Source organism: Hylobates moloch, unplaced genomic scaffold (assembly GCF_009828535.3).
Source record: "Hylobates moloch isolate HMO894 unplaced genomic scaffold, HMol_V3 SCAFFOLD_6, whole genome shotgun sequence".
In the NCBI taxonomy this organism is placed as follows: domain Eukaryota; kingdom Metazoa; phylum Chordata; class Mammalia; order Primates; family Hylobatidae; genus Hylobates; species Hylobates moloch.
This window is the reverse complement of record NW_026652281.1, coordinates 137,269,337-137,282,194: the sequence shown is the minus strand read 5'-3', so window position 1 is coordinate 137,282,194 and position 12,858 is coordinate 137,269,337. Positions and strand designations below refer to the sequence as shown.

Genomic DNA, 12,858 nt, shown 5'->3' with positions numbered 1-12,858 from the left:
TGCACCTTTAAATGTCTAGGCTATTTGATCTAAGTCCCAGTGTAATCTTACAGATAATCACACTGAAGGACTTCCATTATAAGCTACTTTTCTCAGACATGGTCACAAAGCTGACCTCTTAGCCAGGTGAGCTCCGAGTGACTTCCCCTAAGCGCCACAGCCTGTGCAAGGGTCCCTGGGAATCTTGGGGAGGAAATGTTCAGTGTGTCAGAGAAGATACTTAAAGGCATCATGGGCCCAACACCCTGAAACTGACACTGGAGGTAAACGTGCCCCATAGTTACTGCAGGGAGCAAGGCAGACAGGACAGAGCCATTCCCGGTAGGCACACACTGTCCAGTTCCCCTTCCACCTGCCAGGCACCGTGTATCCTGGGCGCTGGCCTGACTGACTGGTGGGCCGTGTGGGCAAAGCTTTAGACCGCTGAAGAGCCTTAGACCGCTGAAGAGAGCCCTCCCCGATGTGGGAAGCTTTGCTGGCAGCTGTCTTTATCTCATTCCTCTGAAAAGTCAGTCCTACCACGTAGGCCTTGTTTTAAAATTTGTGTTTTTGAGAAGGTCCCCAAAGCCTGGTCCGAGTGTCAGTGCATGCCTTACATAAGCCTCTAATTGTTTTGTTTTCCCAAAAAGCTATATGGGAAGCTTTTTTTGAGATGGCAGAAAATCTCTGTTCCAGCCCTGTTTTCAGATGAAAAATCCTAGGCCCCAGGGGTCAATTTGGTTGGTATCAGCTAGCTAAGGAGTGACCCCGCTGGGGACAGAGCTGGCCCAGAATTGCCTGGAAAGCAGAGATTGGGCTCATTCAGGCCCCAGGAACACTCCAGTGCCAGGGGCAGGGAATGCACTGGTGAGCACAAGCAGGCTCCATCCTCCTGGCAGCCAGGTAACTGGAAGTTACCCTCTGGAGCAAGTTACTCTCTGGGATATTGACTGTGGAGATAGGGCAGCGTGGGGCTGTGGGGACAGCCAGCCTAGTCTGGAGGGGCCAGAAGAAGTTTTCTGTAGGAAGCAGATCCAAGCTGAGAACCAAGGCCTGAATCTAGTTGGTGAACAGCTGGAGCGGTGCCACACACGGTGAGCACAGCCAGATAAGGCCCGGTGGACACAGGGCACACGCATCTCTTCCAGTCCCACTTAGCAAGGCAGGTAGAGACACACACAGGCATCTGGTGGCTTTTGGCCTCCAGTTCTCACCCAGGTCTTCTCGTTTCAGAGTGTATGACAACATCCTCAAGGATGCCGTAGCCGTCAAGAGCCAGGCCTTGGCAATGGTGCCCGGCACACCCTCCACCCCCACCCAAGTGCTGTTCCAGCCACCAGCCTACCCCGCCCTCGGCCAGCCAGTGACCACCCTGGCACAGTTCCAGACCCCCGTGCAGGACCTATGCCTGGCCTATCGGGACTCCTTGCAGGCCCACCGTTCAGGGAGCCTGCTCTCGGGAAGCACAGGCTCATCCCTCCACACCCCGTACCCCCCGCTGCAGCCCCTGGATATGTGTCCCGTGCCCGTCCCCGCGTCTCTTAGCATGCAGATGGCCATTGCAGCTGAGCCCAGGCACTGCCTCGCCACCGCCTATGGAAGCAGCTACTTCAGTGGGAGCCACATGTTCCCCACCGGCTGCTTTGACAGATAGGCCATCTCCAGACCTCATGAGGAAGCCTTGGAGATCTGCGCAGGGGAAGAGGACACTGAAGAGGAGAGCTCAGCCAAGTGAGGCAGCAGGAGGCCATCCCTGAAGAGCCTTGGAACGTGGAGGGTCTGTGCTCCTTTTAAATAAAACTGACCCAGAGCAAAACATTCAATAACATACCTCACCCGAGAGCATTCCTCTGAGAAACGTCTGCCACTTGTGGCTAGGGTACAAAAGGATGGCTTGGTGGCCGTCCCCCCACGCAGGGGCCCAGTGAATCGAGAAAGACTTGATAAGAGGCCAGGAGAGTGGGAACTGGACACAGACCACTGATCTCAAGCGTGTCCAGTTTTTAGCATTAAAGACTTCTCTATTCTTTGCTGATGGCAGCTACACCACTGAAAAAGGAGGGGCAGCCTGGCGTGTTCTCAGGACCCCTGGAGGATCCCGTATTGGGTGCTTTTCTTTCCCTGGCTCCGTGCAGAGGGGCCTGAGTTGGTGTGTATGCCTGAGCGTTTGCCTTGCGAGGCACGGTGGGTGGCTGTCTTGCCTTTGTTTTCAAACCTAAAACCATTTTCAGCCTTTTAGATATGTCATGTGCTGCTGCTTCCCGAAGTGATCTCGCTTTGTTTCGTAAGATGTCTTGTTTACACACTGTATCAGGGATTTGGTGATACTTGAAAATTCCTTTGGAGAAAAAAACAAATTTAATTGCCACACTGCCTGTCCCACATGAGGGCTGTTAAGTTGGAACCCAAGTTTGAACCCAATTTGTGATGGACCCGCAGGTAACCACAGAGCTTCCTTTTTGAAAGCATATGGTTGGAGAGAACCACTTTCCCAGCTCTCGGTTCCAGAAGATTCCACGTCTTAGAGGCTGTGTTCACCACTAGAACTTTAATAACTACCCAGGGAGGGAGAAGCTCGTTGAAAGGAAGACAAAGATTTAAACAATTCCCACTTCTCTCCACCACATACTTACAGTGCATGAGTTTAACCCAGTCTCGGCTTTGAGTGTGGCTGATAGTGAAGGATAGCAATGTGGAAAATTTGCTTAGTCCCACCTGGATTTGGGGAGTGGGATGTACATGGGCATTTGATACCAGCATTGATAGGCAAGCGGCTGGTTGGATCAAAAGCCAGTATTTAGGGATCTGCAGCGAGAGGGCTCTCAGGAAGACTCTTGTAACCATGTGCAATATGTTTTTATTCTGACTCACGGCTTGTGCTCAGCATGTTTTTTGGTTTAGTTTGGGGTTGGGGGACACATCGTTCACCCATCAGAACTGGGAGGTGCAAAGGACCGTGGAAGCAATTTTTGTTTTGCTTGAGGAATACCTGTCTTGGTTTCCTTAGCCCCTTGCCAGTCCTGGAGACTGTGGCAGGGGCCGCCAGGAAGGCAGCTGTGTGCTGCTGAGTCAGATCCGAAGGTGGTGAATCTTTCCAGAGCAGCTGAAAATCTCAGCGTGGAGACAGTAAGAAAAGAGACGGAGTGTGGATAAGACTCTGCCACCATGTCACACTAGCATAGGAGGCTGCACGTTCTTTTGTTGTTTTTCTTTTTTTCCTTTGCCAACCTCCGTTCTATTCATGTGCAAGCAGTTTGGATTCAAGTTCTTGTATCTGTCTGTTCTGGGACCTGGGGATCGTAAGGGTTCCCTCACAGCCAGCACGGCCCCCAGAAGGAGGCGTCCCACAATAAACACATCACCTGCTCTTGGTCTCTTGCCTCTTTTCCTAGGCGTCCCCTCTTGGGCCAGCCCCTCCTTCCCTCTCTCAAATCAGCGCTGGTGGGCATCTCCCCATGATAGAGGGTGGAATATTGGGGGCAGCAGCAAGACCTTGGGAGCTGAGTCCTGCCCTCTGAGTGGGAGCTGGACCCTTCCCTCTGAGTGGGAGCTGGGCCTTATGGGCACATAGAGGCCAGCAGAGGGGTGTGTAAGGCTTCACACCCCAGCTCCATCACCATCTCGGGGTTTTTCCAAAGAAACCAGTAGGATATATATGGAGAGAGATGTATTTTAAGGAATTGGCTCACGTGATTGCAGAGGCTGTGGTCTAAAATTTCTGGGGCATGTCAGCAGGCTGGAAATTCAGGTAAGAGTTGATGTTGGAATAGAGTTCAAAATCTGTAGGGCAGGCCCACAGGCTGGAAACTCAGGCATGATTTCTGTGTTACGGTCTTGAGGCAAAATTTATTCTCCAGGAAACCTCAATCTTTGCTCTTATGACCTTCTACCAATTGGATGAGATCCACCCACATTATGGAGGCTTTTCTTAAAGTCAACTGATTGTAAATGTTAATCACATCTAAAAATACCTTTACAGCAACATCTAGACTCGTACCTGGCCAGACAACAGGCACCATAGCCTAGCCAAGCTGCCACATAAACTTAACTATCACACCACTTACCCGCTGTTGACCCAACCTCTTGCTGAGCCTCCGTCTTCTCACCTGTTAAAATGGGAGTGATAACAGACCTCGCCTCATAAGGTTCTCAAGAGGATTAAATAACATAATGTACATCAAGGCCAGTACCTCCAAAAAAGGAGATAATTATTATATTTCTTCAAGCATAAGATCAGCTTTTTGTAAGATGCACTATTATTTTATGCACTAATAAGACTTAGAAAACTAAATCATGAGGCAATTTTTAAGATACCATTGATCATATGTTGCATTCTCATTTCAGAAGCGTTAAATGTCAAAATATGTATATGTAGAATTGATGAGATATAGCATCAGCTATTATGAAAAATGTCAGATTCATACTCCTCCTTGAAGGGAGTCTCACTCAAGACTCCTCTCTTGCCCTCTACCTACCTGGCTTCCAGCAGGAGAACCACCCCAGAGAGCCGGTGTCACTGTGGGGCTGAGACATTTGCTAAGTGCAGATGCCTTCGATTAGACAATTAGGGGAGGAATGGGAAGATGAGCTCAGGGCCTGAGGCTGCAGCCCAAACCCAGGAGTGTGTTTGACACCGCCAAGGGCGGGGCTGAGGGCAGTGCTCACCACCCTCTGTGTGCAAGGCCAGGCAAGGCAGGAAGCTCTAAGTTTTGGGGATTCAGAGACAAGGCAAGTCTTGGGTTTACCAAGAGCACCCACCTTACTTTGGACAAATCCCTCCCTCTTTGGGCTTCCATTTCTCCATCTGTTACTATGGAGATGGTCAAGTTGGTGGATGGTTCTAAGCTCTTGGGGTCGGGGGAGACTGTGCCACAGAGGCTGTGACCTCTGTGGACTTTAGCCAGAGGGATCCACTTGTATTTCTTCCACCCTTTGGCGCTCCATGTAAGATTGTGTTAGTTCCCATGCTGGAGGACAGCTGTGAAAGCTTTAGAAAGCACAAAGATAGCCTTAAAGTTCCTCCCAGGGCTGGCATCGGGTTAAATTCAGAGGTTTTCAAGACTGAGCAAGCTGCAGAATGACCTGGAGCCTTCTCTAGGAGGGGTGGGGACCTGGAATCTGCACTTTAGCCAGCTTCTTGGCCGTTCAGGCATATGATTTCTTTGTTTTTTATATCTCAGTTGTATTTTTATAACTCCCCAGTTTATTATTTTGATTTTTTTAATTTTTATTTTATTTTTATTTTTTGAGACAGGGTCTCAGTCTGTGGCCCAGGCTAGAGTGCAGTGGCACAGTCACGGCTCACTGCAGCTTCAACCTTCTGGGCTCAAGTGATCTCCCACCTCAGCCTCCTGAGTAGCTGGGACTATAGGCACCTGTCACCATACCCAGCTAATTTTGGTATTTTTTGTAGAGATGAGGTTTCACCATGTTGTCCAGGCTGGTCTCAGACTCCTGAGCTCAAGCAATCTGACTGCCTCAGCCTCCCAAAGTGCTGAGATTACAGTATAAGCCACTACGCCTGGTCCAGTTTGTTTTGAAAATTACTTTCTGACATCTATATGAATTTAATAGAATTGCCTCAAAGTACACATGAATTACCTGTATTTGCCAGTAAATATGAAACGCTGATGAAAGAAAATATACCAATATTTAAGCATGTCAACATAATAGAACTTCTTCCACCTTTTTACATTATTTTTCCCACCTAACCCAATTTATACTTGACATTTGGGTTACATGTGCAAATAGAAACAGACCTATTCCACAACTGACCATAGTTAAACTAGCATACAAGTGTCCTTTCTGGATGTAATTAAGTTTCAGAGACAGCATGGTTCAAATGGGAGCAAATGAGCTGACCTCCTCATGAAATACACTAGGCAAAAAAATCAAGAAGTATTAAAGTTGCTAAAGACTGATTCCAAATCTTTTATTTCTTCCTTTTTTTTTTTTTTTTTTTATTTTGAGACAGGGTCTTACTCTGTCGCCCAGGCTGGAGTACAGTGGTCCGATCTCAACTCACTGCAACCCCTGCTTCCCAGGTTCAAGCAATTCTCCTGCCTCAACTTCTCGGGTAGTTAGGAGTACTGGTGCGCGCCACCATGCCCGGCTAATTTTTGTATTTTTAGCAGAGACAGGGTTTCACCATGTTGGCTAGGCTGGTCTCGAACTCCTGGCCTCAAGTGATCCATCCACCTCAGCTTCCCAAAGTGCTGGGATTACAGGCATGAGCCACCTGCCCAGCCTCTTCTCTATCTTAAATATACAAGTGTGCACCATGGGTGTGTGTGAATTAAAATGATTCTAGACTGTGAGCTCCTATGGGCAGGGCTATTGTCACTCTATAAAAAGCCCTAGGGCAAAAAGATGGAGGTAGTGCAAGGAGCAGAGGGCACCTGTCCTCCATCCAGCCATCATCAAACCCACTGAAGAGGCAGACCCGATTAAGTCTTAGTGGGCTTAGGTGCTGACCTGGGCCTTCAAGAGAATTTTTCCTCCACTGTGTTTTATTTTGTTGTTTTATGTTGTTTGTTCCACTATTTTTCTAATTGATGCAAATTGAGAGGCTCAACTAATCTAAGAACACTTAATATACCCCAGAAACTGTCTGAATCAATGATTTTTAGTCTTCTGCCAAACACAACTGATTTCCATCTGCGATTACTTTTTAAGGTAAGAAACAGTAAGTCAGTGAAGAAAGAGCTGGGACCTTGGGCTGTGGAACACTATTATACTTTAGCTTGCCCACAGAGATGCAGAGCCGAAGGCTGGGGTCTAGTCAGGTTGGCCGCAGCAGGGTACAGACCAGCCTCGGTGGGCTTCCTCCAAGAACGTTCTGCAGCACCTGACACACTGCTGGCACACCGTCTCAAAAGGCAGCCATTTCCATAATAGGGATCTGCATTAACAAGTTGGTTTTGTGATCACAGCTCCCAAGTAGTTCAATTTTAGCTTTGCAGTTTTTAGCTTGATTGCTTTTTCTATTCCTATCTCTGCTGGGCAACGTGGCTCATGGGAGTATCGTGCCTCTTCATGCAGCTGTGCCCTCGGTAGTCAGGGGATTCCCTATCTCATACCCAGACATCACCACACTGTCTACCCTCCAATTCTCTGAAATGTTTTTTGTTTGTTTGTTTGTTTGTTTGAGCCAGAGTCTCGCTCTGTCGCCCAGGCTGGAGTGCAGTGGCGCAATCTTGACTCAGTGCAACCTCTGCCTCCCGGGTTCAACCGATTCTCCTGCCTCAACCTCCCGCTTAGCTGGATTACAGGTATATGCCACCATGCCCAGCAAATTTTTGTATTTTTAGTAGAGACGAGGTTTCATCATGTTAGTCAGGCTGGTCTCAAACTCCTAACCTCAGGTGATCTGCCCATCTTGGCCTCCCAAGTACTGGGATTACAGGCATGAGCCACCATGCCTGGGCCTTTGAAATGCTTTAATCTGAAAACTGCTTCTGCAATGGGTGACCAACAGATGTTACCCAGACACACAAACAGCACTGACTTAGGCACCTGGTCTCCCATCTTTATGTGCACAAAGGCACTGAGAGACTGCCCGTGTGATTGAAGAAACACTGAAGGATTAACTGTGCAGGAACTGGTTCCCAAACTCAAATGAGAGTAAGGAAGTAGCATCCCTGTCTGAATGTCTGAACCATTTGAGTCCTAGACCTCGACTTTGTTCTACACTTAGTATTTCTTTGTTCTATGCAGCATTTCTTTGACTTGGCTGTGTGAAGGGCTAGGACACCCAGACTTCTTTTCCAAGAAGAATCTGCTTCTTTCCAAACTAACACTGCAGACTAAATGCCTGGATTAGGGTTAGGGTCAGGGTTCCAGTTCCTTCTGCCCTCCGAGTTCAAAGCCCATCTGTCTAAAGCTATTTCTGCTCTTCCCCTTAGTCCTTGTGGGACTGGCTCCTCATGCTTATTATTATTTTTTTTTTTCCTGAGACAGAGTTGCTCTGTCACCCAGGCTAGAATGCAGTGGCACCATCTCAGCTCACTGCAGCCTCTGCCTCCTAGGTTGAAGTAATTATCCTGCCTCACTCTCTCAGGTAGCTGAGATTACAGGCAAGCACCACCATGACCGACTAATTTTTGTATTTTTAGTAAAGACAAGGTTTCACCATGTTGGCCAGGCTGGTCTCAAACTCCTGACCTCAGGTGATCCGCCCGCCTTGGCCTTCCAAAGTGCTAGGATTACAGGCGTGAGCCACGGTGCCTGGCCTGCTGCTTACCCTTTATGTCAGTGATTCTCAACAGGGGTCATTTTTGCCCCCCAGGGGACATTTGGCAATGTCTGGACACCCGTTTGGTTGTTGTAACTGAGGGCATATACCAGCATATAGCGAGTAGAGGTCCAGGATGTTGCTAAACATCCTTCACTGCACAGGAGAGCCCCTCATGGCAAAAAATTGTCCAGCCCTAAATGGCAATAGTGTTGAGGCTAAGAAAACCTGCCGTAGGTCTCAGCTCACATGCTACCTCCCAAACAGGTGTCTGTAACAACCCTAGTCATTCTCTCATTAGCTGTTGATTTTCTTCATGGTATTCAAACCATCTGAAATGATGAACTAATTTGTTTATCTGATTTGATGGCTGTGCCTAAACTACCTCCCCTCCCACCACCCCATATAATAATAGCTCCTGGTGATGGTGGCAGTAGTCATCACAGCCAACATTTATTAAGTACTTACTGTGTTTCAGGCACTTGCTCATATTATTTCTTACAGCCATCCTAGTAACCCTACAAAATAGGAAGTATTATTACCTGTGTTTTACAGATCAGAAAATAAGGGCACAGAGAGTTTATTTGCCTAAGGACAGCAGCGACAGTGAAGGAGCCACAGTTCAACCCCACGCCCCACCATCCTGTGCTCCTGACTCAATGGCTTTGGACTGCAAGAGGTAAAGGCTCCGTGGCTGGCCCAGCTGGCCATCCACTCACCTGGTAGGGAACACCCCACTAGGACAGAACAATGGACATGGGTTCATAAAAGCAAAGAGTTGCCTGGCATTCACACTCCTGATTCATGGCCGGGGTTCTCAGAGCACGCTCACCAGCAGACACAGAACCGTAGCTCCTTGCACATCTGCCACCAGCTAACATGATTTACGGCTCCATCTGTCTGCTTCTAACACGCTCAGATCTGGGAGGGGCTCCCTGAGCTCCCAGCCCCATCTGTGAAGGTGACCTGGGACCAGGCCTGGGGCCTCCCCAGAGCTTCCCCCAGGAGGAGACCTGCCTCAGTGCTCGCTCAGACCAGTTCCAGGCACCATCCAGCTTGTCAAGCAGCCCAAAGAGCTGCCCTCCTCCTTGCCAGCAACCAGCATCTTTGTATTTCTGAGGCAATCCCTGGCACCAGGTGCCTGGAAGAGAATCTTAGCAGCCCTCATGACCCAGGATCTGGTCCTCAGAGTAGACCTTTGTGAACCGAATTTCAGCAGAAGACACCAAAGCATTTGGTAGGTGTCTCAGGTCCAAATGCCCGCCAGGGCCAGGTAGGTACCATAAGTGTGCAAATACAGCTGGATGACTGACAGTGCAAGGTGGTGGGGACAGTGTTGAGCTGTAAAGCCAGTGTTTCCCTAGAGGATATGATGTCTGCTCAGCTCCTACCTGGTATTATCTTTCTTTTTTCTTTTTTTCTTTTGTTTTTTTTGAGACGGAGTCTCGTTCTGTCACCGAGGCTGGAATGCAGCGGTGCAATCTCGGCTCACTGCAAGCTCCTCCTCCCGGGTTCACGCCATTCTCCTGCCTCAGGCTCCCCAGCAGCTGGGACTACAGGCACATGCTGCCACGCCCTGCTAATTTTTTTGTATTTTTAGTAGAGACGGGGTTTCACCTTGTTAACCAGGAAGGTCTCGATCTCCTGACCTGGTGATCCGCCTGCATCGGCCTCCCAAAGTGCTGGGATTATAGGCATGAGCCACCACGCCCAGCCCCTACCTGGTATTATCTTTCAGAGATGTAAGCTCCATGTTTCCAGAGAAACTGGGAATCTGTGCTTTCTAGGAAATCAATTTTTTAAAAAATTTTAAATTAAATTTAAAACATTTTAATAAATAGAAAGCTGATAAAACATTTTAAGTTAGAGTGGAATCTAGGCTGGGTGCGGTGGCTCACGCCTGTAATCCCAGCACTTTGGGAGGCCGAGGCAGGTGGATCACCTGAGGTCAGGAGTTCGAGACCAGCCTGGCCAACATGAAACCCTCTCTCTACTAAAAATACAAAAAATTAGCCAGGCATGGTGGCAGGCATCTCTAATCCCAGCTACTTGGGAGGCTGAGGCAGGAGAATCACTTGAACCAGGGAGGCAGAGGTTGCAGTGAGTGGAGATGGTGCCACTGCACTCCAGCCTGGGAAATAAGAGTGAAACTCTGTCTAAAAAAAAAAAAGAAAGAAAGAAATGCAATCTAGACAAGAATGCAGGGCCTGAGAGGTGAGAGGTCTCAGTGTGTCTGGTCTTGATGATAGCCATCTCTCCATTCTGAACCTCTGTCTCCTCATTTTAAGGGGAAGGCTGCCAACCTGGTCTGTGGTTCAGGTATATGGGAAGGAAGCCTGGAACACGTGGTATTATCATTCAGCAGTGAGTTCCACAAGGAACATTGGAAATAAGTGGACCTCCCTTCTTTAGGGCTCAGGTGAGACAGCTTCACCTCCCCCCACCCAGCTCCCTCTTCAAAGGAAGAATTCAAGTGGCCAGGCTTCTGCTGGGCCAGCTCTGGCTGGTTCTAGGTCCCTGCCCTTATCAGAGACACACAGGCAGGACATCTGGGAAGTCAGGCCTTCTGCTGCTCCCAACTAGAAAAGGCAGGTCATTTCCCTCTTCTAGAGCTCAGTTTCTCCATCTGTAAATGAGAGGGTGGGACTGGAATGCTCTCCCAGGTCATACCTGGTAGGGGAGCATGTCCCAGTGGCAGTCCATGGTCTTCTTACCTAGAGTCAGGTCCAGCAGGTCTGAGACGGGAGGTTTCCCAGGAGAGGCTTGTGCACAGCCAGGCTTGGACACTTCTCCCTGCTCTGAAGCCCTACCCTGTATGTGCCAGTTCTCACCAGTAGACGTTTCAAGAAGAGCCCTGGCCAGGCACAGTGGCTCACGCCTGTAATCCCAGCACTTTGGGAAGCCAAGGCGGACGGATCACAAGGTCAGGAGATCAAGACCATCCTGGCTAACACGGTGAAACCTTGTTTCTACTAAAAATAAAAAATAAATAAAAAAAAAAAAAGCCGGGCATGGTGGCGGGCGCCTGTTGTCCCAGCTGGAGGCTGAGGCAGGAGAATGGCCTGAACCCAGGAGGCGGAGCTTGCAGTGAGCCGAGATTGTGCCACTGCACTCCAGCCTGGGCGACAGAGCAAGACTCTGTCTCAGAAAAAAAAAAAAAAAAGAAGAGCCATTAATAGCTCCTTTGTGCACACTTACTATGTGGCAGGCCCTGTCTTTGGCACTTTCCTCATGCTCTTATCCTTACTCCTCTTTTGCCCTCACAACGCCACCATGAGCTAGTTGGATTATCACCATTACCTAGATGAGGATACTGAGGATCGTGGAGGCTGAAGGTCTCGCCATGCCATGTCACCCCTGGGTGACACACAGCCACACGAAGGCCCAATTACTCAAGATTTCACTGCTCCTTCCCCCCAAACACATCAGGTATCCAAGGAATGGCAGGCAGGTGGCAAAGTGCCACCTAATGGTGATCTTTCATTTATTTATTTATTTATTTATTTATTTATTTATTTATTTATTTTAAGACATTGTCTGGCTCTGTCCCCCAGCTGGAGTGCAGTGGCGCCATCTCAGCGCACTGCAACCTCTGCCTCCTGGGCTCAAGCCATCCTCCCACCTCAGCCTCCCAAGTAGCTGGGACTAAAGATGCCCACCACCAAGCCCAGCTAAATTTTTTGCATTTTTTTGTAGAGACAGGGTTACACCACATTGTCCAGGCTCGTCTCAAACTCCTGAGCTCCAGCGATCTGCCCACCTCACTCTCCCAAAGTGCTTGGATTACAGGCATAAGCCACTGCACCCAGCTCTAGTGGTGATCTTTAAAGATGCTATGAGTAGCTCCCAAGTTCACTAAAGGAGCTTGCCAGGAGGGAGGCAGGTGCCCTGGCAGAGTGGGAAAGATGACTCCCAAATGTCAGGGTGAAGGTCATGGAGAGCCTGTGGTAAAGGGCAGCTGAACCAGGTCTGTGGAATGGGAAGTCCTTCCAGCATCTTGCACAGTGCAGCAAATAATGAAGCCAGTCTAACTTTCTGGGAGTCATAAGCATGGATAAATAAATAAAAAAATTTTTTTTGAAACGGGATTTCACTCTGTCACCCAGACAACAATGCAGTGGTATAATGATGGCCACTGCAGCCTCGACCTCCTCGGGCTCGGGTGATTGTCCCACCTCATCCTCCCAAGTAGCTGGGACTAAAGGCACGTGCTACCACGCCCGGCTAACTTTTGTATTTTTTGTAGAGATGGGGTTTCACCATGTTGCCCAGGCTGGTCTTGAACTCCTGGCTCAATGATTTGCCTGCCTTGGCCTCCCAAAGCATGGATTTTTACCCTTTATCCTTGTAACTCCTCTGTGACCAAGGAAGGGAAGGTCTTACTAATTCATTTTACACATGACCAAGATGAGGCTCAGAGAGGTCCAGTGACTCACAAGTTAGTGACAGAGGCACTCCTAACCCTTTGATTGCACTGACCTGAGAGTGATGGTTGTGATGATGGAGGTGATGGTAGAAGCTAACATTGAGTGACTTTGTAGCAACTCTATTAGGTAAGTACAGTTGTTATTCCTATTTACAGGTGAGGAAACTGAGGCTCAGAGAAATGGATGAACTTATCCCAAGGTGACACAGCTACTAGGTGA

General features: G+C 48.8%; 1 protein-coding gene across 12 annotated transcripts in view; it reads left to right on the top strand.

Moving 5' to 3' along the window:
* Positions 1-3,370, top strand: part of CCNJL (cyclin J like) — a 60,893-nt gene extending 57,523 nt beyond the window's left edge. For 8 of the 12 annotated variants that reach the window (XM_032158530.2, XM_032158532.2, XM_058440098.1 and 5 more), the window contains one exon: positions 1,213-3,369. In XM_032158530.2, the coding sequence (XP_032014421.1) occupies positions 1,213-1,633 (421 nt within the window). In that variant the 3' untranslated portion in view covers positions 1,634-3,369. Of the gene's footprint in view, positions 1-1,212 lie in introns of all 12 variants that reach the window. The other 4 variants (XM_032158528.2, XM_058440101.1, XM_032158529.2 and 1 more) reach the window with 1 other exon arrangement.
* Positions 3,371-12,858: the final 9,488 nt, after the last annotated feature.